The 25,061-nt window shown below is 38.4% G+C and overlaps 1 protein-coding gene across 1 annotated transcript; it reads left to right on the top strand.

Moving 5' to 3' along the window:
• Window positions 1-338: 338 nt before the first annotated feature.
• On the top strand, window positions 339-24,649 carry RAB12 (RAB12, member RAS oncogene family). Its single transcript, XM_010211757.2, has 6 exons — window positions 339-760; window positions 13,033-13,093; window positions 19,369-19,507; window positions 20,016-20,105; window positions 21,864-21,968; window positions 23,413-24,649. Exons 1-6 carry the CDS (start codon window positions 520-522, stop codon window positions 23,524-23,526), a joined length of 750 nt encoding a protein of 249 aa, XP_010210059.2. The 5' UTR covers window positions 339-519; the 3' UTR covers window positions 23,527-24,649.
• Window positions 24,650-25,061: the final 412 nt, after the last annotated feature.

Here is a 25,061-nt window from a genome sequence, read left to right as displayed (position 1 = left end):
CATTGCGGTCGGACGCGGCCGTGGACGCGGCCGTTGGGGGCGAGCGCGGCCGTTGGGGGCGGGCGCGGCCGTTGGGGGCGGGCGCGGCCGTTGGGGGCGGGCGCGGCCGTTGGGGGCGGGCACGGCCGTTGGGGGTGGTGCGGCCGTTGGGGGCGGCCGTTGGGGGCGGGCGCGGCCGTTGGGGGCGGGCACGGCCGTTGGGGGCGGGCGCGGCCGTTGGGGGCGGCCGTTGGGGCGGGCACGGCCGTTGGGGTGGGCGCCGCCGTTGAGGCCGCCCGTCTCCCCGCCCCTGGCACTGCGGCGCTGGGCCGCGGCTCCGGCGCTGCAGAGGGCGCTGCGCGGAGCGGGCCGGGCTCGGGGCTGGGCGGCGCCGCTCGCGGCCCGGCCGGCGGCGCGGGGCGCTGGTTGTTGTCGTGCGGCGCGGGGAGGTGCGGCGGGGCGGGAGTTCCCCTTGCCCCTCTCCTTCCCGTGGCCTTCGGCCTGTGAGGCGGTCAGCGGCGGCCGCCGCATGCGTCGCTGATGGAGCCCGGCACGGGGCTGCAGCAGCGCAGGGCGGGCGGCGGGCTGGACCTCGGCGCGGGCTCGGCGGGCGGGTCGCCGGCGCTCTCCGGGGGCCAGGCCCGCCGCAGGAAGCAGCCGCCGCGGCCCGCCGACTTCAAGCTGCAGGTGATCATCATCGGCTCGCGGGGCGTGGGCAAGACCAGCCTCATGGAGCGCTTCACCGACGACACCTTCTGCGAGGCCTGCAAGTCAACCGTGGGTAAGGGAGCCGCCGTGCCACCCCCGGATCCCCCGGGACCCCGAGGGAGAGGGTCAACCCTGCCGCGAGGCCCCGGGCCTGGCTGTCCTGCCCCAGCCTGCCGCGTTGCTCGTGAGCCTGTAGGTGCTGCCTTGGGGGCCTTCCTTTTGGGGCCTTCTCCCGGGTTGTTTTCCTTGGGTTGAGCCCCTCTGGTTTCCCTATGCTGACCCTTGGCACCTTCACTCGCGTGGGGCAAGTGATGCTTTAGTTCCCCCTTCCCTCTATAGCTGTTGTGTGTGTTTTCTTCTTGGCCTCACACTTGTCTGTGTGTCGCGTTTGGCTGCGTTATCCTGGGTGGGTTGTTTTGGCTAGAAGAGTTGTTCTTTGCAGTGGAAAGGCACGCTGGGAGGTTCATGCATTTTATGCTAAGTAAGTCCATAGTGTCAAGCTTTCTGGCTCTTGATTAAGAGGTTATGGAGGTCCGAGTTATCTTTGCATATTTTCAGAGGTGCTCAGTATCCTGTTTCACTCTCCTTAAGAGCAGGCAAATATCATTGCCAAAAAAAAAAAAAAAGGGATGGTTGTTGAGACACGTCATTGCACGTCCTGAGGCCTTTGAAGTTGTATGCAATGTGGTTGCTAGTATTTCAGGAGTTAAAAACTTGCCCAGTGCGTACAAAACATAGTGGTTGCTCAAATTCCAGACCATAGCCTGGATAGCTCCAGGTATTGTGTCTTCCTTGAGAAAAGCCTGTGTGATACTAAATCCAGGGAAGTTCTTGTCTTGCATTTTGGAGCATATTGAGCACACGGATGTTTTGCTCCTCAGCATACAACAAACTGCAGAGCCACCTCCTGGCTTGGCATAGTGGCTGGTTATTTGCGGTTTAGTCATCTGTACAAGTCTTTGAGGTTATTTAATGCCTGCTGTCTTTGAGCCTATGAATGTGTAAAGGGAGGAAAACAAGCTAGTTATGCTGCATTGTTATTACAGGCCTATTCTTGAAGCTGAACTCTTGGGTATTGCGACGAGGTGGTTGTTAAATCTGTGTCACTGTAAAATACATGGGCTTAGCTTAATTGTACCTTGGAATGTAAGAAAATGTAAAGTGATTATATCACATTTTAGAAACTGAGCTAGTACAAGCCAAAGGTATCTTTCCATGACAGTGTAATATACAGTTGCCTTTATTTTAGTTTTAATATGTATGTTGCAAGCTCTTTCATCCTTTCCTACATCCTCTAAAAATGCTAATTTGGTAGCACTATGTTTTTTCCTCCCAGCAGCTGTTAGTGACTGTAGAGTTTTATTTTGAAGTCTGTAACTTAGCTTCTAAGAAGTTAAAAAGGTAGTGATAACGTGTTAGAGGCCTCATCTCTGAGTGGTATGTTAGAAGGAAGAAATGGTGACAACTTCAGATTTAATTAAACATTCGATACAGTTGAGGAAGTAGAAATAATAGTGGGATGCATTCTTCATAAATACCCTAGGACGACATGTGTTGTATTAAACTTCCACGCGTTTTTTTTTTTTTTGAGTTGACCTGCATTGAATGTATCCTTAAGGTTGGGCTGTTCTCTGTAGCTCTATCCTGATGCAGAACTTGAGAAGTGAGGAGATAACACTCATGAAGACTTCCACTCTAGTGCCTTGTGTACTGAACTGATTTGCTAGAGAAGTGAGACAGTGATTGAAGCAAAAAAGCTTCCTTAATTCAGAACAAAAAAAAAAAAGGGGGGGGTGGGGAACAGGAAATAAATGGTGGTGTGCTGCTAGACAGAAGATTGACTAATGTTTGAGTATGAAGTGTGCCAGCATGGAATCAGCACAGGGAAATCAGTTTGTGCCAAGATGCATGTAGAGTGACTTGACAGTAGTGGCATTCTTTCAAGGTCCTCGAAGTTGTGAGCTGCTGAGATACCCTCAGGTCTTTTGACTGCCAAATGAACATGCTTTGCGTAGACACGATTGAAAGCTTGTACCCTTCTGTTTTTGCATGATGGGATAAGAAAGAATAACGTTTAGTTTGGATGTTTTTATGTAGACTGAAAATAACCCATACCCCAAAATGAACTGAGGTCAAACTTTGATCCTCAATTCCAATCACGGAGCTTTTCCCCTCAAATCATTTACTGGGTTTTTGAGAGCTGTAAATAGAGTTTGTTTTTTGAAACACAGTTGAAAAGCTAATGAGTGATCCAGGTTCAGAGGAAATTCTGTATAGCTGAATATACTTTGAAATATTTGAAAAGACTGCATAACTGGAAGGATGTTACTATTGGCTCTATCTACCTTATTCATAAAGCTGTATTTTAAATGGAATGCTAGAATGTGTTTATTCCCTCAACCTGATATAAGTAGCTCAAACTTATTTTTCAATTTTTAAGCTAATAGTTTTAGAAGTGTAGGCCAAAAAGAACACCATTTAGCATCTTCATCTTATATATGAAAATGCACAGGCTACTCAGAAGTTTTCTCTGGTAGCAGAAGAATTGCAAATGTGACTAACAAACTTTGCAAATCCAAGACTCATTATAAGGTATTGGCTGTTTCCTAGCCCCAGGTGTTTAGGATAAGCGATGCTAGGTTACTGGAAAATTGAAAACAAGAGGCATGGATTCAATTAACAAAGAAGGTATTTTAACATTAATTAGACTACATTACCAGATTGGAAAAGAAAATTCTGTAACAAAAACAAATCAACATGTCTCCAGTCTCCTCGCAAAGTACGCTAGTTTTTTGAAAGTGTTCAAAAATAGCTCAGCAGATTTCAAGACAATATTCATAGCAGCACATGATGTGCTGCTGATCTAAAATGCTTTTGAAGTATTTATTTTGGGCCATAAGTTAGTTGCATAGAATATTGTGTCTACTTAATCTGCTATTTACATAGTGCTGAGAATACTCAATATGCTCAAATATTTACTGATTTGGAGCACTGGTGTCAACTGAGAAATAGATGTTGCTGCTTACTGTTTTGCATGCTTGAATGTTTGTTCTTACTGTTAGGTTATAACTTGTTTCGGGGAAGGATTTTTTTTTTTTTATCTGCAGTGATCTAAAATCGTTCTGCCAGTGTTAAATCCAAGTAACCTGTTAGTAACATCTGTTCTTTAACAGGAGATTGTTTATGCAGGGATGATATTGGGCATCATTGTCCACAAAATAGGGGGAAAAAGAAAAGAGAGAGAAATTGATCTCCATTGTTGATTTGTTATCAGACCTCCATGCACTTATTGGTATAGGATTTCTGCTTAGTGATTTCTAGGATTCTTAACAGTTAGAAACAGGTATGTCAAATAAGGCATTAAAAATGATCTTTCTAAAAGATAGATACTCTGCCATGTGTGTGTGAAAGTTCAATGACGGATGGTGGAAAGAAGAGAGCTTGCCTTTTGCTCCTCCCCCTCACTTTTTTTCTCAAAAAGAAGTTTTCCTAGAAGAGAGATAACAAAATCATTATGGAGATTCAATAATTTTGTAGTTTAATTATAAAGAAAAATCTGGAATGGGTCCCTCTTCTGCCTGAGTTCTTTTGCTTGTCAGAAAGCCAATTTCTTTCCCAACTTCTGTCCAGTCACTATTCAGTGCCACAGTTGTCTATCCTACCCAGCAAATCTTAGCTCCTCCCAGACCTTTTTTTTTTTTTTTTTCCCCTCCCTATTCATTCAATTTTGGCACAGGTGCTCCATTTCTGTCATGGTTTTAGTCTTAGAGCCTAGGCCCCTTCTCTCCTGAATCTGAGGCTTGCACTGACTCATTTCCAAGCCCCATGACTCCCCTGCTCCTTCAAATCAAGTTGAGCTCTTCTGCTTTACTCTTCCGTGCCGGCTCGGTTCTAAGACTTATTCTTATAACTCCTTCTGCCGGGTAAGGAAGCACCTGTGGAGGCGGGACTTGCCCCCTTGGAATGCAAGGGCAGTTCAGGTGCTCCCTGCAGGCAGGTGTGGTGCTGGCTGCTCTAGGAGCTCTTCACAGGGAACAACACTACCACTTGTAGGGAACGCTAAGGCTTCCTTCAGCCCTGGTTTGCAAGGGCAGAGCTATTCAGCTAAGTTTGTAAACGACAAGTTTTGTTGTCAACCAGGATGGGAATATTGTGATCTGTTTTGGGCTAATTGTAGTCTGTGGGATCCAGATGGAGAGCATACAAAGCACTGTGGTGGAAGATTGCTTTTGACTTCACAGAAAGTGGTCATTGACCTCATTCTGCCTTAGTTTGATGTTACTGTGAAATGGTACGCAAGCTGGAAACTCATTTGGTTCACAGAATTCAGTAGCATCTTCCTTCCAAGTATTTTTTAATCAATTATTTTTAAGCTACTGTGTAAGGCAGATTGTGTTTTAGGCTATATAACTATATATAGATAGATATTATTTACTATTATTTGTTACAATTCAAACCCTTTCTTAATTCTGCTTATCCTAAAATGTGTGGGCTAACAAGATGAATATTATGGATCATTCCTATAATTTTTTTATATCATTATAGAAATAAATAATTTTGTAATCATAATGAAAATAATGAACCTTGTTAATAGCTTTTGATATAGGCTGTTCACTTTAAAAAAATAACACATTTTTTCAGAACTACCCTTTAAGACATTCCTTATTTCAGTCCATAGAAAGCAACAAACCCTACATTTTAAAATAGGAAAACCTATTAGAAAATGAAACAAATCATCAAGGATCAGGAATGAGGTTTTGGAGTATGCTGTTCCTTTAATTACCTAGAGATTGCTCAGATGAATAAATTTGAAATTCACATCATTTCCTTCATTTGTAAACTAGTTATCATGACCTGATAAAGATATTCAGGTGCTGGGTTATATCAGTGTTGCAGAACTGTCTGAACAGCTTGTAGTCCATGGTGATTACATAGACAAGAATATGCAAGTAAAAGTGACAAAATGTAGAGCTCACTTGACTGGCATCAAATATGGAGCAGTTTTGTTTGCAAGGAGTGGAATGCAGCTGTCAAACTCAGTCCAGGCTGCGAACAGCTGAGAGTGTCAGAAGCAGCACAAAAAAAAAATGTAGAGGGCATATGATTCTCAGTTATGGACTGTGATATTTCTGTCTGGAAATTATGAAAATAAACATTCATTTGATAAAAATAGTGCATTAATTCTCTGCAGAATATTTGTGGTTTTTAAATAAACCACAAAATGCAAGACAGAGTGCCTTTTACCACAACAAAAAGAAATCTTTGTAAAGTGTCTTCTCTAGGCTGTCCTTAATAACTAGGAGTAGTAATTCTCTGTATTGTTTGATTTTGCTACTGTTTAAGAACATATAACAGCATTTTTACGCTTTATTTCTTCTGATACCCTAAGGCATGGGAAACTTGGTATCCAAAATAGAATGCCAAATTCAGTACTGCTGTTGAAATAGATTCTAAATTAGAAATAGCTAATTTGAAATACCTTCTTTAAAATCTGCCCAGTATAGTTCATTAAGTTCATTCTCCTCAGTGTGGGTAGTTGTAAAATGTCAGTTTACTAATTTCTATTCTGTAATCAGGAGTTTCAAAAATATTTTCTTCAAGAAGGCCCCAGAGAATCTTTTTCATCCATTTACCCTTTAGCCTCATTCTGTTTATTAACATTTTGGATTGTGCTTTGAATTTGACACTGTAAAGAGTTTCTAAAACTTAAATTCTGTGAATTTATAATTTGTCCAGTATTGTCAGTTAAAAGGGAAAAAAATGATGTCTTCCAAACTGCATCTGAAATGTTTATAAACTGTATAATCAGAGCCAGTTTTCTAAAAATGAGTTATAATTACACCTTCAAAATGTAGCCAATATACGTACATCACCTTTCTTATTATTGTTGGTGTGTCTGTTTCATACTTGTCTGTGGCACAGTTGCCAGTTCAGATACATGTAGACTTTTATTTTAGGCAAGCAGTCTCAAGTTTCTGCATGTTAATCATTCTAAAATTACACTCAAAAGTTTTATAGACAACTTGCATTACCTGTCTCTAAAATAATCCCCAAACTGGCTCATGTCTGAGTAATACTTAGTGCTTCCAAATATGCTTCCCCCTTAGTAGTTTTTAAAGTTAGCTGCATGCCATACTGCTTCAAATAAAATAATGATGTTTTATATTTTTCTTTAAATATTTTTTGTAAGCTTACACCCCCCTCCCACCTCTGTTCCTTTTGTAGTTTTGGTCTTGTCTATTTAGTCATCATTCCCTCACCCGCACAAGGTAGTAAAATCAGTATCAAAATCATTGAGCATCTTTTCATTGACTTCAGTAGTTTCTGGATGCTATAGTTATGACTGTTTGTGCTGTTATTAAGATTTAGTTGCAGACCAGGACTGTACAACCTAGTAAGAGATGATTCTTGCCTCGAGAAGCACATGATCTCAATCATTGATTGTAGGGGAAGCAAGGAAGTTTGTCTGCGTAATGCTGTCAGATGTCCAAATTAAACAAACTGTCATAGACTTTATATGCCAGTTCTAATGGTTACTTAGTATTCAGCCTTTGAATTTTTAAACTAAGTGTTTTTCTCTAAAAGTGTTCTGATTATTTTTTGCTGATTGAATTGCTTTGATATGAGCAACTAATAGACATCTGAACATGTAGTCTATAGGAATTGATTTTGGTTTGGTTTGTGTGTGTTGCTCTGCTATAACATTGTGATCAGGAAATCTTGGCCTCCTGAAGCTTTCTTTGTATGCTCCAGCAAAACAGTTTCCGCTTCCTTTTTCTGCTGCTTTAACAAAATAAATAATTAGGTCAGACTTTTAATTAAAGCCTAAATACAGAATCTATGAGAAGAGAAATCTCTTCACTACCTTTTTTTATTTCTAAGAAAATTTCTTTAGTTATATAGAAGCTAGCCCCAGTTGTGTGTGTTTCACTGTGTGCTTTATTAGATTACTTCCCACACAGGCTAGAACAGATTGAAGTTAACTTTTTGAGCTAGACATGTCAGGGGGTAGTCTGGAACAGTCCCGAATTTGGCTCAGACAAGATACAGTGTTCTCACTGAAGTGCCCTTATCTAGAACATCATTAGTGTGTGTCTATTTTGAGTGTCTGTTCTTTCTTCTAGGGAGATTTATTTTTGAAATGTGTGCAGAAAGCTTACATATATGGTTACTGTACTTTTAAGAAAACTCTACCTTACCCTTTATTTAAGATTAACAAGAACCATGCTCTTAATGTAAAATTTTCAAAATATTGAACTAAAACTTTTCTAGAAGCCATCAAAAAGCCAAGTAAATGTCGTTCTACCCAACTGCTCTTTTAAACATACATCCCTCTTGGCAGGGTGAGTGTTACAAGCTCATTTGGTGTTTTAAGTGAAAAGGCAAACTGAATCAGCATAATTTTAAACGCTTAAATTCCAAACCAGAGACTGAGATCCATATTTTTGTGCACATTGGTTTTTTTTCCATTAGTTCTTGAAAACCCACTGTATTTATAGATTATGCATTTGGATTACTGACAGAGGCCTTGCCAGAGCAAAGTAGATGTCATAACCTTGCCTCCAAAATGCACAGCTTGAATGCAGGAAAAGACTGTTGGGATTCTTCCTGTCTTTGTTTCTTTTGCTGTGCAAGTGTTGTTATTTTAAAGAAAACTCACTTTTTTTAAAGAAAAATCACTGATTGCCAGTGATTCCCATCCAACTGAAGTGTGGGGCGAGGTTGTCTCCTCATTAGGTAGGAGGAGGATGACCAGCCTTTTGGTCATCGCATCACTGCACTGTGGCAGAGGACACATTTCAGAATAATCGTGGACATGTGCATGTAATGGCTTCTGTGGCAAATGTGTGTTTGTTCTTGTTGGGAATAAATTAGCCATAGGCTTTTAAAATGAGGTCAGTTCTGGGCATCCAAGTAGCTGATTTCAATAGTGCTGGTATAGGAGAGCTCTGTTGGTGAAGCTCAGATCACTATAAAGTGGTTTGCCAGTGTTGCAGCAGCAAAAGAACCTTTTGAAATCCTTTATATTTAAAAGCCTTGTTCAGATATAATGCAATTGTTGACAGTAATTATTGATTCCTCTCTTTTATTGAGCTCATATAAATCCATATCCTGAGTTGTATTTGCATAATTAAGTGGCTTGTTTTCATTAGCTATTGTTGGCATCCTTCTAGGGGCTGTTTGCCATAGCTGAGTGCACACCATGGGGAGAGTATCGTGTAGCTGTGCTAGTAGGGTATAATGCCAGGGCAGTAATTCCTGTCTGTCAGTGTACTCTGGAGGGCTTCTTAGTTAAGCCCATCACCTCCAGCAGGCTTGAACGCACATGGAACTAATGCACAAACTATATAAACTTGGGCTCTATTTTCTTAGGATCTGCCATAAGAAGCAACTGTCCAAGTACTACAAGTGTCATTGCAAACAGTGTGAAACTTGAAGGAATTCCAACAGCCTGTCTTTAACAGGCCTAGAATTATGTCTAACACCCCCAAGAAAGGTGCTTTTTGCAGAGAGCACCTATCAATTAAGAGTTTGTTGAACTAGGAATTTGAAATAACTAATTCACTACTGCCGGCATCAACGCTGGACTATTACAAAGCAGAACAAGCAAAAAAACACCAAGAATCTCCCCATCATTTTCTAACAGCAGGCATATTTAATACTTTTCACTCTACTCTGTTAAATAGAGAGTCTTAAAAGAATCATGTGTAATTATTTTGATGAAGAACAGGAGGTTTCAGCAACTGGTCCAAATAGTGCATTCTACACCTACAGCCATAAAGAATTTATAAGGCTGCTCTTTATGCTCAGTATCTGTGGTTGGAAAAACCTAGTTGTCTGCCTCTGTGTGATATGAGACCAAAAGTGTGTGTTTTCTGTAATGGTGGAAACTATTCATTTTCTGATGAACTTCTGGAGAATATTATCCATTTTTCCTCTTGGTTTTAATACTGAAGCAATTGTATACATAGAAAAAAATTTCATTTAGATGTTTTCCTTGACCTTATGCTGAATTGCTTGTTTTAGTATTTTTTAACATGAGGAGGTTATTTTTAAAATTAAAACTGAAAACAAATGGTTGTGTTTCATTACTATTTTTATCAAATTACTAATTTCTGTACAAACTTAAAACAATTATCTTTGGCTGTCCTATGGTAAAATGTAATGGTAATAAAGCTTTACAAGCGTAGGAACTTATGTGTTTCTTCATGTGCAAAGGGAAAGTTGCCAATTTTTTCTTTTCAGTATTGGCAGACATGAGGCTTTTGGTATTGTGTTGATGCTTGCAGAGCATTACTAATTATAAAAATCAGTTGGACAACCTCTAGCTTAGTTTTGGCAAGGCATCTGATTTAAAACTGCTAAATGATTCAAACAGTCCTGTAGAAGAATGTTCTTCTCCAAAACAGTTGCTGTTTTGCCTTGTTCATTCAAAGCCTAAAAGTAGAGAAGTACTTTGTAGTGTGAATCTAAGATATTATTTCAGGGGCAGAGATTTCTATATAATAACGCCATGGGCATAGTATTTATTTTGAAATAATTCTTATTTATTTATTTATTTTGATACAGAAGCTTCTTCTTTGCTTCAGTTAAGTACATAGGTTTTGCCTATTAGTTCCGTGAATTCTGGAGTTTAAAGTTTATTTTATTAGATATTTTTTTCTCACTAGTTTATTTTCCATTAACAATAATATTCCTGTGTTTGTGTAAGATAGCTGTGTATAAATCTTTAAAAATACAACTTTTATAATGGATTTGACAAAATTTATATGAAATTTCCATGATAATTTGTAACATAATTTTAATTAGAGCTGATTTTACATTTTTTCTTGTGACAACAGGACTTTTTCTTTACATGACAGAATTGTATTACTTCTGCTGATTTGTTGCTCAGATCAAACTTCTCTACAAGTTTATTTGTTAGCATAAGACAAGTGTACCACCTATATAAGTGTCATAGATTAGTTTTTCTATTCACGTATTTGAAAGAGGTGAAAAGTAGATTTTTTTTTTTTTTGAGTTCTTAAATGTCAGATTGTCTCGTAGGTTGTATATAGTGACAAGGATTGGGAATTGGGGTTGAGATCTGGGGGTAATTGTATTAGGACTTTCTTGAGAAAGGAGGGGTTTAAAAGCAATTTCTTGTGTTGCTCTGTTAACACTGATCATCTCCTTAGAGATGAAAGTTGCTTACTTATTGTAGACAAAGTTGTGACCTTTAAAACAGTTGCATTCAATAGTTCAAGTGGAAGCATCTAGAGAAAGGGCATTTAATGGGGAAAAAACATTTTTGTTGTTTTTAATTGGTGCTTTTTTATTATTATTTCCCACAATTTGGATAATAGAGCATAACCAGCCAATTTCATTTTTTTTCCCGCGTTTGTGCTCACACAGAGGCTAGTTTTTCAAGAATGTAGAAATATATTTTTTCAAGTTAGAATTAACAGTAGTTGTGATTTTTTTTTTCTTTTTTTTTTTTTTTTTTTTACTGCTCACTTAAATTTCTAAGTTTCTAAGATTTTCTTTAATTTGTATTTGAATATTTGAAACTTCCTACCAAATTGTGGACTGCACGGTACAAATAAGTTTATTACTTAGTTCTTGTACTGCCAAAGGATCCTACTGATGAACAAATAGGAACAATGTTTTGGCAGGCAATGTGTGACCATTATGTGTGCTGAACAGCTTTCTAAGAATTACTGAATTGAGCAGGTGTGCTAAGCACTTACATTTATCCTTCCTTATGATCTTTTAATACTGATAAATGTAATAATACTTTTATCACTACGTAGTGTGCAACTCCAAGCTGTTTGAAGGGATTTTTGTACAAGGGAATAACACTGGGCTATTCTACCACCTATTTGGCCTAGTTGAACAGGGACAGATTACTTTGCAAGCTAGGAATAGAATTGAAGTTATCCTTTGTATGTCCATTATTAAAATGTGTGTTTTTTTTTTTTTTTTTTTTTTTTTTTTTAACTTAGTCCACCTTTTTGCTCCAAAGCAAACCTGATTAACTGGTCTTACACCAGCAACTTTACTGATGTGATTATCTTTAAAAGTACTTTGAAATAAATGTCAAGGCGACAATGAGCAAGTGCTCTTCAGGGTGCAAAATACAGTTAAGTTTTCCAGTTTTCAGAAGCTTACATAAGGTGCAAACTCAATCCTTTCTGTTGAAGTTATAGTCCACTCTTGATTCTAATGTAAACAAATAAATTGGGTCAACCGAGATGCTTAGTTTTTAGTTATTGGGAAAAAATACATGTAATTTTCATAAGAAAAAATAATTAAAAAAAACTTTTCTTTCTATCTTCACTCTCATCCTTTTTCTTGGTATGCACTTGTATGTGAAGTAGCAAAAGTGTTTCCTACACAGTATGCTTCTGCACTGCAGTGTGAGTTTAAGTGTACTAGTCTGAACTGTGCTCTTGTCTTTTTATTTCCACCCTTTTGATTAGAGCTTTTAGAAGGAATGGTGTTCAGAAGGAAGAAGTGGAACAAAAATCTTCCTTCATATAGTAAAATGAACAGGTTAACAATCTACAAATGCGGTGATATCTAGAACACTTAAAACCATAAAAATGCTTGTACTTGAAGTAGTATCCTTTTGTGTTTAGGTATTGTTTGACCATACTATGTCTTGTGTGTTGGTTGCCAGCATTGTTTTTTAATGGATTAAAAATCTTGCTGTATTTATGGCTTTATTTATAATATTTAGCATTCATTCAAAATGTGGCTAAAATTTTAAGATGATGGCAAAAAGTACCATACAAATATAACAAAAAAAAAAAAAAAAAAAAAAGCAAGTACTCTAAACTTTTAAAAAAGAGCTAAGCAAGCCAGTGCTGACAAACCCTGTAAGCTCAGCCACAGTTCCTCATTTCCTTCTACTGAAGTGCTTTGTGAGTGTTAAACAGTAGCCTGGGCTGAGTGTTGTCCTGCTTCAGCTAAGCTGATGTGGAGAAGTTGGTTTCACTTTGTGCCCCAGGGCATCTGTGTCAGTTGAGAGTAGATCAAACTTGTCCTTGACATTTGAGAATGTGTGAATAAGGGGGGAAAAAAGGGCCATGCCCCACACTGTTTTAATATTATGTTGATGAGAATGTTGCACAAAGAGGAGGGTTTATGTTGTGAGGCTGCCAAGTAGGGCAGCTCACAGACTATGTGATGCTTGTCAGATCCCCATGGTGTTCCTGAGGTGGCTCATAGTGGTGTGAACCCTCCTGCTTCTTCAGATTGTTGCAATTGCTATAAAATACCTGTCCAAAAACAGAAGTAATTACACCCTCGTTACTTTTGCTTCTTATTCCTCCTTTTCTGTTTGCTGTATTTTATTTATAGGTGTTGATTTTAAAATCAAAACAGTAGAGCTAAGAGGAAAGAAAATTAGATTACAAATCTGGTAAGTAAAACAAATGTGCAACCAGCAGTATGTTTTAATTTTTATGTTCTAGCATGAATTAATATGCTTGTCTAATACTATTAACTGTTATAAGCTGGTTTAGCTCTTATCCTTTTGCTCCTCTCCTCCATTCCCAAGTCTGCTAGATTTTTGTGGGGGTAAAGGAGGAGGAGAAGGATATATATTTCTAAAAGGGACATGAGTGTAATTACTCAAGTATTCAAACATCACAGATCTCAAGGCCTTTTTCCTCTAGAGAAATGAAATAGCATACAAGTTCTAGAATCAAAAAAGGGTGACCAGGTTAAATAGAAGACACTAGTGAAACTATATTTTGGGTTTTATTTTCTTGATCATTTAAAACTGACCTTATTATAACAGCATTTATAAAGTAAACATGAAATATTTTCTGAACTGCTTGTTTGAGATTTGGTAGAGCAGTGCTGTTTCTTTCACACTATATTAAATAACTTAATCTTGAATGTCATTCACTTTAAAGTGAATTATATCCACAAAACAGCACTGAGAAGTAAAATGATCTCATACAGATGTGTTCCTTAACAGTAGTACTGATGTCCTACTGAGGAAGGCTCGAAGTCTGAACAAGCTTTTCTTTTCTGGAGCTCATTACCTGCTTCCTGATAATGGTTCTCCAAGGCAATGATTGATAAAATGTGTTCTTTAGAAGTTATTGAGCTTTGTGTTGCAGAGTAGTATGAAACGTGTTATTATGAGAGAATAAACCAGCTGTATTAATATACACTATTCTAATCTTATACTCTACTATGTAGTAGCTTAGCTTCAGTTTATTAACAGAGCATAATGAGCATCGTAGTTAGACTGTTAAAGCTGCTAACAATCCATAAAGGGAGGGGGAAGCTCTAAATACACTTTGTTACACTTTTGGGATATTCTGGTGGTTTCTCCTTCTTAATTATACGGATGCAGTGAATTTGGCTTACTAACTCCTCTTGGCAGGTCACCATGAACTCTGTTTGTCGCACCATGTGTCTGTCTTGCTTCCCTCTGAGTTAACTGCTGCTTCATCTTTGGTGTCATCAGTCACCTAACACTTGAATGTCACTGGCATGTTTTCATCCATCATGTGTCCCTGTCTGGAAACCTGTGACCACAAGGCTGGCAGTTGAGCTGGCAAATGTTAGCCAGGGTCTACTGAAGCTGACAGAGGTAACAAAAGATTTTACTCTGGAGATGTTCCTGTACACTTAATATGAATTCTTACTGTGAAATATGCTAAGGTTATCATACAACTTAACAAATATTGAATAAATATATTATAAGAATGATGTTTGTTGATAAAGACATGCTTAAACCATTATTTTCCACATATTGAGAATATGCTAGTAGAATATAGGAAACTTTTTAAAATAGGAGTTAACACGTTGCCAAAATGTGGCCATTTTTCCCTGCAAGAACTTGATGAAATAATGGACAAAGCACAATAGAAGGACAAAATATTTTAAAATATGTTAAAATCCATGAATAAAACTTCCTGCCCCCAAACATCACTTTCTCCTGGGCATTTACTGTTAGGATGCTGCTCTTGTAGTTGATCCTTAAAACTGTCTTGGCGATACATGTACATTTTATGAAAAGCAGAATAGATAACCAGTCCTTTTGCTGATTTAAAGCTTCCTGAAGCATGTTGTGTATGTTGATTTCTGTGAACTCTTACTGTAGCTTCAAGTGTAGACTGAAAAATAAAAGCCATTTTGAAAGTCTAATGTTTGGTAATTTAAAAATGCAGAATTAATGCCTGGCTGATCCTAATTCATTCTGCTTTCATACCAACAAGGAACCAGAATTCAGATTGCTGGACATTTCCTGACGGTTTTTCCCTGATAGCACTAACTGTACTACAGAATCCCCTATTGTTCAGTGAATAGATCCCTTCTAGAGTTTGTTTATTTCTCTGGCTTTTAAATGACTGAAGTTAGGTTTCAAAGCACCAAGTATGCTTGAAAAGCAAGTTTCACAGATCCGCGTATTAGTAGAGGAGAACCCAAGTTGGACTTGGCTTCTGGATCCCTGTTATTGTGGGAAAGAGTGTGCTACAGAGCACAGAGGCATCTGCTCCTGGCCCTAGCTTATGGGTTCCTGTCTGGTCCCTGCCACCTTATAGTCTATATCCCTGTATTTCTCAGGCTTCCAGTCAGGGACTTGTGCTCCTCAGCACATGAAACAATAGAGCAGCGCTGAGGGCAGAGAAATGTCTACTGTTCCACGCAGAGCAGTGGTAGTGACCTTTGGGCTGCCCAAACCAGTAGCTAAAGTAAATGTGCTTCACTGTGATGCAGTTCTTGGATGAAACAAGTGTGTGTGGTGTTTTTTTGTTTGTTTGTTTTTTGGGTTTTTTTTGTGAGAGGTAGTGTGTGTGTGTGTGTGTAGCTTGGGAGAAAGTAGAGTAGAACCATCAGACAGCTGAAGTGTGAAAGTGAATCTGAGCACATTGAGCACATGTAAATTACTGATTTTTTTCCCTAAAATGTTTTTTTCATTTCTAAAATGAGGACTAATCTGAGAAAAGGTCTCGTAGTTGCTTCTGTTCAGTACTTATTTCATAAATGATTCAATATTTTCAGTGTATTGATTCAAACATTTTTAATATAAATTTCACTATATATGCTTACAGGAAGAAAAAGCCCAATTAGAATGATTTAAAACATTTTTAAAATTTTCTCCATAACTACAAATTGTTGATTTGTTGTGTATAAGCACAGAGCACATAAAATTATTACATCTGTGTTGATTTGTATTTATATTTAATATTTCCCTTATTATGGCCACCATCACAGATAAAATTTAATTTAACTTTGGAGCCAAAGATAGTTTTGGGTCTATTTGTATTTGCTTCAAGCAACTCTCTTAAATAGACACAAGAACACTTACATAAAACAAAACTAATGCAGTGTTAATTTAAAATAAGACAAATTGTATTTGTATTTTATGCACTCTGAAATAGAGTCAAGTCAATCCTTAATATTTGAAAATGGGTTTTGTGGATTTTTGTAATTTGCTTTTATCTGGGAGTAATGTTTGTATTTTTAGAATAATGTCTGGTTTCTGCTACTAAAACAGAAAAACAAAGGCAAGTAAGGGCTTGGGAGGCTTTCTGTTTCATGATTTTTTTTTTTTTCTTTTTTCCCAATGATAAATGTACAAGGAGTTCAATACATTGTGTGTGATTACTGTTTGGTGTTAAGTTCGTGTTTTTCCATTTAAAATAAGTTCTTGGAGAATCAATAAAGGAAAACTGCTTTTAGTATTCCAAAAAGTCTCCTGTTATACCTTGAAGTGGTATTATGGATCAAGTTGCAGTAACTTATTGTTTGCACTTCTAGAGTTGGAATAAAATGAACTGGTATTTGAGTACTTGGCATTATTCATGAAGCTGCATAGTGTTAGTCCAGTTAGATTATGTTCCTCTCGGCTTCCAGCTTTCTGTTGGTTCTTTGACAACTATCTTTACTAAAAATCACCACTGGTGGAGTGCAGTAAATTAAATATAGAAAAACAAACACAGAATAAACCATATCACAAAAATGCCATTTAAATGAAGATATTCTTCTAGTTCCACACAAGGGGATGTCACTTTTAATTCTCATTATTAGAAGAAATTACTGCACATTATAAAAGAGAAGATAGCACCAGGCAGAAAATGAGATATCTGGGAGTCTCCAAGTACAAGGTCAGCTTGATATCTCTTCAGAGACTTGCGACTTGTTTAGATAGCCTGGAGTAGCTTTCTAAACTTACTGCACCGCTGTGATTCATAATTATTTCTTATAGCTATTGTCAGAGATGCAAAATCAGCTTATTTGGGTGTTGCGGGGTGGGGAGAGGCTGCTGTATCAGAGCTGGGGATGCAGCTGCGAGCTCGGAAAACGCGATGCGGGAGAGAACTAGGCAGGCAGCAAGTCGTGAGGTGTGGCTGGCTCCTCGTTGGCTTGTGAGCCTATCCAGAGCCCTGGCTCCCTGGCCGCAGAGCGGATGGCTGTACCCAAGGGTGCTTATTGGCCTTTTGCGTGTGGATGTGCTGAGTGATTTGGTAGCAGAAGTAGGTGCTTTTGAGGGGACCAGAACTTAGTGCTCACCCAGGAGCACAGTCAGGTGCTCTGAAGTAGCTGCTCGCTATTTCTTTTTTTTCCCCGCTGTGGTTTGGTAAGGACCAAAGGACAGAGAAGAGAGAGAACACTGACCAGCAAAAAGAAAGGCAACCTTTCCCAGTAGTCTGGCTAAAACTAGATCTAGTGCATTCTTCCACATCAGGTATGCCCTTCCTCCCACCATCTAGCCATGTCTGTGCAGTGACAGGACCGTAAAGGGATCCCCTCCCTAGTGCCCTCGGTACTGGCTTAGCGACAGATTGCAGAGAAGTCTGCTTGGGAGCCCTGAAGCAATGTTATCCATATGTGGAAAATCAACGGTTCATACTAGAATCTGCAAATTTCTCATGAGATGTGCTTTCAAAGAATCTGGCAAAAAATAAATCTGACCATAGCAGAGAAGTGTAACAGAAGAGAAAATAGTGTTAGTTGTCTTGAATAATGTTTATATATGTAATTTCAGCTGCCAAACTTGTTTTAATAAAAATGTTTCTCTAGTGACAAGAAGGTGATTTCTCAAAACTAATCTTAAATATTGCTAGAGCTTAACATTATTGAAACAGATCCTTGTTTTCACCTTCTGTGGGTCCCAAAGATTTGTGTGAATGTGATTTTTTTTTCCAAGTTTTACAGAGAATGCCATTTGAAAAATGAAAATAAAAATAGAAGTGATAGGAATTCATTCTTTTCTGCCTCCCTACTCCATGTCACGTATTACAATACCACTGGCCTGCAGTGAAGTATTAGCCAGTATTTATCTATGGAGTGTGAAGTGGGTGTTTCAAATCTTTTTCTAGTGGTCAGTGCTTTATTTTACAAAATCCCCATGTAGATTTGATGCTGTCTAGTATACTAGTAGGCTTATCACAGTTTCAGGAGAAAGGCACGTTAAATCAAATAGATCCCTAAAGATTCTGTGTAGATAGGTTTGTGGTAGTTTATTCTACTACTTTTGTGCATATACTCTTTAAAAGAATGAATTCTTCGGGATGATCAGTGTGTCATTTTGTACACGTGACCTTTTCTTTTTTCTTCTTTTTATTTTGCTAAAATGTTTTAGCTCTCCATCTCATCCCCAAATTCATCCTCCTTTTGTCTAAAATGTGACTGCTGAATAGAGTTCCTTTTGAACTTCTATTCTGAGCGTCCCTATGCACATGTACTTACTGTCTCCCCTGAGGAATGAGTTTTGGTCTAGCTTGTGACTTACTCTCTCAGTAAAATTTCAAAATTATCCATTAAATCTGGGGGCTGAACTGACAAAACTACCACTTGATTGTAACTTACTTTCCAGTTATGATACTAGTCACATTTTAAGAACAAGGATATCCACCTACTTTTTTTTAGCATACCTGCCTATAACTTCCATGAGCAGGCATAGCGATAAGATTAAAAGCAGTTCAGGAGTACCCATGGATCAGTGAAAAATAACCCTTCTGTCCCAACTATTTTGGGAAATAAACTGCAGCTAGTACGAGCAGATTAGTATCAGTGGTGAAAAGTAGTCTCCCGTGTGAAATCATCCTTAGTGAATCTGTAGCCTGCTGAAAGTGAGAATGGAAATGCCATTTAACATGTTGGGTTAGTAGATGCGAGTCTGATAGCCTGTTACCTACTACCAGCCACATGGTGGGTGCTTGCTGTTTTTATAAACTTCTGCTGGGAGTCACTGAATTCGTTTTAGAAGCACCGTTCACTGGCTGTGGTTGATCCAGAGAGGCTTGGAGAGCTCCAGTGATAGCAATCAATGCATTGCCCTCATTACAGTTGAATGTCCAGCTGTCTTAGGCTGATCAGCATGTTTCCGTTTTTGCTCTCATTTTCCAGGCTACTTTATTGGCAACAAACAAAGAAAAATAAGCAGCTTCATCTCCTGGTACAGTCTCATTGGGCAGCTTCATTTTCAGACACGTGTAGAACTGTCTGGTGACCTTTTTTTAGTGAAGTTAGTATGGGATAAGTAGCTGTCATGAAAGTTTATAATTGAAACTGCTGCTCCGTTTAGTTTTGCCAGCAATTCACACGCACAGAAGGGAATGTCCCATATAGAATGTCTAATGCGTCTGGGTTTGTCTTTGTTAAAATATAAACAAGGGTAACGTGTGAATTGGTGAAATACTTGTGCCAATGTTTGCTGCTGCTTCTTAGGGACACAGCAGGTCAGGAGAGATTCAACAGCATTACCTCAGCTTATTACAGAAGTGCCAAGGGAATCATATTGGTGTATGATATCACCAAGAAGGAGACATTTGATGATTTACCAAAATGGATGAAAATGATCGATAAGGTAGGCCCTTACATCCTGGGAAGGGGGGTTGGTTTTTATTTGTTTTCAAATTATTTAAGTCTTCTCGAGGGATTCTGTAAGGCTTTAAATAGCATTGTTATACAGCTACTAAAGTACTGATTACTAAATTACGCTGGATTCTTTCAGCAGGGATTTAACATTCATGTGCTTTGATACAAAGTGCCAGTTTACTGCCCAAAACTAAAGTTGTCATAAAGTATCAGTGAAGCTCTTTCCTGTGAACAGGAGGGAAAGAAAAAATAATGCCTGTGAAGTTAACGCATTATATCTACTCTTAGATAAACTGTAGCAATTAGTTCTTAACTAATGTTTTTAAAAGGGAATTTTGATGTTGAGAATTCTTGAAGCAGTGTTTGGAAAAATTTTGTTATATGAACTGTGTAGATATGATTCCTTTTTTGCTGGCAGAATTGCCCATTTTTCATATGTTATTAGCATTTCAAAATCTAACATTTTAGGCTTAGTTAATTCAAAATTTTAATTGCAGTATGCTTCAGAAGATGCAGAGCTTCTATTAGTTGGAAATAAACTGGACTGTGAAGTTGATCGAGAGATTACTCGACAACAGGGAGAAAAGGTAAGAACAGATGTAAACAAATTGTTCTCCTTATTGGGTGGTGGTGAGAGGAGGAGATTGTATTCAGGTGAGCTAATCTTATTTGAAACAAACCCAGATTCAAGTTCGTGCAAGTTGTAAACATGACTGCTTTTCAGGTGGAGAATTTCTAATATTGGCTAAGTAAATAGAAGCTTCCTAGAATCTAGCTACCGGTAGGAACAAAATTGTTGTGGCTTTGCTGCCAACAGTTTGTGTCTGTGGCTACTTTTGCCCAGGCCGTTACACCCAAGGGGCATATTGAGGAGTGTGGTGTTCTGTCAAAATCCATGTGATAGTTACTGTCTTGTATAGAACGTGCAAGTATTTGCTTTCTTATGGGAGCTGTACTTCTTTGCTCTAATGAATGAAGAAAACCAAGTGGAATAATCGGCTACCCGTACACAGTAGTATTAGGGAAGCAAAACGTGTTATATTGTGCTGTTCTATTCTACTTGGTCTCAGCCAGAAACTCTTCATGAAGGCTGACCAGATATCAGAGATTGAAGTTTTTCCTTGCACTAGCTTGCCTGTGCCTTTTAGAGAGAATGAGGCTTAAACACTGTGTGAGGAATTTGGTTGCTGTTTCCTCAGCTGGAATAGAAGAAAAAATCCCAAAAATCAGTGTTAAATAACAAAGAGCAGGAGTTGTAGAGCTGTCTGACATCTAGTTTACAACTGCAGGATTTTAGCTCTAAGATGGATCTTTGAAACTATATACAAATCAGAGTAATAGAGGACCATGTGGTGTTCCTAAAGATTATTGTGCACTGTGGTATGAGACATGAATGTGATTCAATGTAGACTTTGCAACAACTGCATCAGTCCTGGTCTGCCTCAGTATAAGAGGTGCTTCAGTGGTAAGTTCCTGTGCTCATCTGAGGTTCTCCTGTTTTCAGGTGCTCTCAACAAATCAAAAAGTGCCCCATCCGTGAACATGGAGTTCAGGGAGTAGTGTTGGGCAAGCTGCTATGAGAAGCTCTAGCAGATACTACTTCTGATATGCTGCCTGGAGAGGAGAAAAAAAATAGCTCAAAATTGGCGAAGCTGTTAGGTTGTCATATTCCTGGAATTTCTTCATTCACTGTATTGTCTTACTACCCCTTTTCTTGCAAAGTGGCTCTGAAAAAGGATTTAGTGAAGTCTTGGATCACAAGTGGAGGGCATGCATTTTAGGGTGGGCAAGAGACCTGCTTGAGTACTTGGCTCATCTTTGTGCCTCCTTTCTTGCAATTCCAGAAGTGGTAGGAACACTGAAAAGAGTCTCTTGCACTATCTTCAACAGACATTGCTGTTATGGGCATACATGGAAGTTTCCCTTCAGCAACCTGTGATGCTTTGAATAGTTGGGCATTTGCTATTACAGAACAAATGCAAAGAGTAGCTTTAGTCTCATTTTCTGCATCTTAAGGACGTGGTTAATTGAAATCAAATTTTATGAAAAGATCTTAGGCAGTCTGCACCAATTCATGTCAATGGAAGACATAAGACTACCAGACTTAAGTCTGTAAAAATACAGCCCAGACAGAAAAACATTTCTGATCAACTTTTTTAAGAGAAAATTTAATGCCTGGCAGTATTTGCTGTACCTCGGGGATTCAATATTGTTAATTAAGTTAACATTAACCCATAGATTTGAAAAGGTTTTTAAAAGGTATTGTAAGGGGTGTATATCCGCTGTTTACATGAGGGGTATGTATTTGCTTCTTTATGTAGTTACTTTATTTTCTCTTCCATCAGTTTGCACAGCAAATAACTGGGATGCGGTTCTGTGAAGCCAGTGCCAAGGATAATTTTAACGTGGATGAAATATTTCTAAAACTTGTTGATGACATTTTGAAAAAGGTAAAACATTCAGATGATAGTTTGTGTGACCATGTAAAAGGGACAGTGCTTAAATGCTGAATGGTTTCAGGTACCTCTTGGGAGGACATAGAGCCAGGCTGCACACTGTACAGCTAAATGTTTAGTTAATATGTGGTGGGCAGGACTGTTTGCTTTATGCTCCAGTTCACTGTGTTGAATTTGTCATACATCTGCTCCTATTTGCTACGACTTTGTTTTACATCAGCAACTGACTATACACTTACTTTCATCTGCAGCCATAATTTCCTGAGTATGCCCCAAATTATTTAAGGGAAAACAATCTGCTTTGTATTGAGTCAAACTGGAATCATAGTTAAGATCCATGGGGAGAAGCAAACTGTCAGCAGCTTGCCTGACTTTGTTTATCCAAGCAAGCAGAGCAGCAGTCTTTGTGCAAGCTGTAGGAGCACCACACCAGAACTGAAGTTCTTGTTTCCATTTTGAGTTGTCAGGTGCTGATTTTGATCTTGGATTCATGTTTTAACTGATCAGTATATGTTCCACGTCTAGATGAGACATTATGTTACTATATTTGAAAAGTATCATTTTGTGATTTTGAACTGGAGCCCTGTTGTGTTGATAATTTTCATTGGGTGGTTTATTATTGGAAACTATTTTTCAATATTACAGTCACTTCAAGTGATGAATGAACCAACTGGTTGCATGTTTCTAGCTGTCCTCTGTTTACGCACTCTTAAACTGCTAAAGACAATTACATTGCACGTTAGACACTGCAAACCAAAGTGCTCTTTGCAATACTCTTTAGGGAGAGTGTCATTTATGTTATCCTGGCACTAAACTAATAAAAGTAGTGTTAGGACTAACAGTACCTTTTTAAAACTGCCAAGATACCAATTACAAGGTTGAGATTCACCTTGAAAAAAAGTAAAAGTGTACTAATAAATTGTCTAGTAAATTAATAACTATTTGAGAAATGCAAAATACTATTTAAAAGATAGATAAAGATTACTGACTATTTATAGTTCAAGGGGTCATAGACTAAGAATAACCATTTACCCACAACCACTTATTTTCAGATATGAACTAGGATTAGATCTTGGGAGTTCCTTGTTTCAAATAATTATCAAAATATTTGAAATATTCTCCTCATACTTGTCGCTCATGCATATCAGTAGTAAGACATGTACACAATGAATTGCTATGGAAACTTCTCAGTGAAACTTTTTCCTTCTATTCCATTTTTTAATTGTAATTTGTATGCTTAGGAAAGGGCTTTATTTCAGCACTGTTTTGTAAATTTTTTTTGCCCTCAAAGAAATTATTAATGTATTATTCTCATGTATTTTACCAGTAAGAACTGAAAGATCTATGATTATGTTGGCTGGCTGATCCCTGAAGCTGTCTCCTTTGTGCTGAGCTCTGTGCAGATGATTGCTCATAGATTATTCTTTTTCTCTTTAAGATGCCACTGGATCTTATAAGAACTGAATTGTCCAACAGTATCCTGTCCCTGCAGCCAGAGCCAGAAATCCCACCAGAACTGCCTCCTCCGAGGCCACATGTCCGTTGCTGTTGACTTGTTACTCCATACAGAGTGAAAAATAGGAGTGGGAGGGAAAAGAAAGTATCCTTACTACTCTGCACTACAATCATTTGGCAGTTTCTTGTTGCACTTTGTTATTTGAGTCAGAGCTACACACTAACTTGTAAATATGCAAATATGTAATCCTGTGTAGGATTCAGCTATAACATTTAATTATTACCCCTCTCCCTCACAATTGTATTTCATTTATTGCCCCAGTGTTATAAATATTGTACAGTCTGTGGGGAATTACCACACTTCCAGTCGAGGAGGAGGAAAATTAATCTATACCTATTCTTGACATAAATGTTGTAATAGTTCTTGTTATTATAAACAGGCAGGCAGAAGCTCTTCTGGTATGAAGATAAGTATATGGTGCTTTGCTAACTATTTTAAAGATGATTTTTTTAAAAAAAACAGAGGACTTTATGTACAAAGCTTCCATAACCAGCATTATGTTTCCTTTTCACGTAGTGAAAAAACTTTTGGCTGTAGCATCCTCTGCTGACTGGATTTATTGAAAAGCTAAGTTTAATTTCTGGCAGTCTCTTATTTATTTTGTTTAACGCTGAATCTTATTTTTGTGTACTAAGACATCACATGTGGTGCAGGTCTGAGGTTACACTCTGAAATTGCATATATAATTTTCCGCTTAAGCATAAACTTGATTGCAAGAATCATTAAGATTCAATAAAAACAGAGATGTATTTAACTCTAAAAGAAGGTTGAAAAAGCAATGCTGCTGTCCTAGACAAATTCTTCTTAAAAAAAAAAAGATAATACATTTTCCTGTGTTAAGGAATATATATGTGTATTTGTCTGGACATCTCTAGGATTGGGGGGGAGGGGGAAACTTAAGGTAAAATGATTTCTTTCCTAAGGGTGGAAATTATTCCCATTGAGCATATACTGTGTTTAGGTTTTTTGTCTGATAATGAATTTGTGAATTATATCTTTGGTATATCTTTTATTAAAATGCACTGTTTAGTTTAGTTGTGGTAAATCAGTAGTTACATATTTGAATAACTTGGCGTGTCCTGAATGTTGTGGTATTGAAAAAACATTGTGGTCTTTCTAAACTAATGAAGTGCAAATAAAATTTTGTATTTATGAATGACAGTGGAACTGCACCTGTTATTAGAATGGCAAAAATCAAAGGATGGACAAAAGGTAAAATCTGCTGTATGGAACAACTCCTGCTTTAATGTCCTTGTGGTTTGATTTTCAGCGTCACAGTTCCCCTGGGCGCAGGCGGAGGAGCAGCGGACACTTGTCGTTTGCTCCCACCGCTGCCCCCGTGGGGCTGCTCGGCACGCCGCCTCGGCAGGTGTTGCAAAATGATGGATTGCAATGGGAATGCAAGTATGAACGGATCTGTTTTCTTCTTTTTCAGATTATACCTCCTCTCCTTTTCATTCCCCAGTGCTGAAACCCGTTGTGCCACTTTTGCCACCATTCTAGCATAAACAGTGGTTACTGACCAGTGTGTTATACCACTGGTTTAAGCAGCTTCTTCTGTTTTGAAGGAG

This window comes from Tinamus guttatus, unplaced genomic scaffold (assembly GCF_059628265.1).
Source record: "Tinamus guttatus ecotype Peru unplaced genomic scaffold, ASM5962826v1 Tinamus_guttatus_pri_ptg000203l, whole genome shotgun sequence".
Lineage (NCBI taxonomy): Eukaryota > Metazoa > Chordata > Aves > Tinamiformes > Tinamidae > Tinamus > Tinamus guttatus.
Note: the sequence above shows the minus strand (reverse complement) of the source record. Positions and strands in the feature narration are given on the sequence as shown.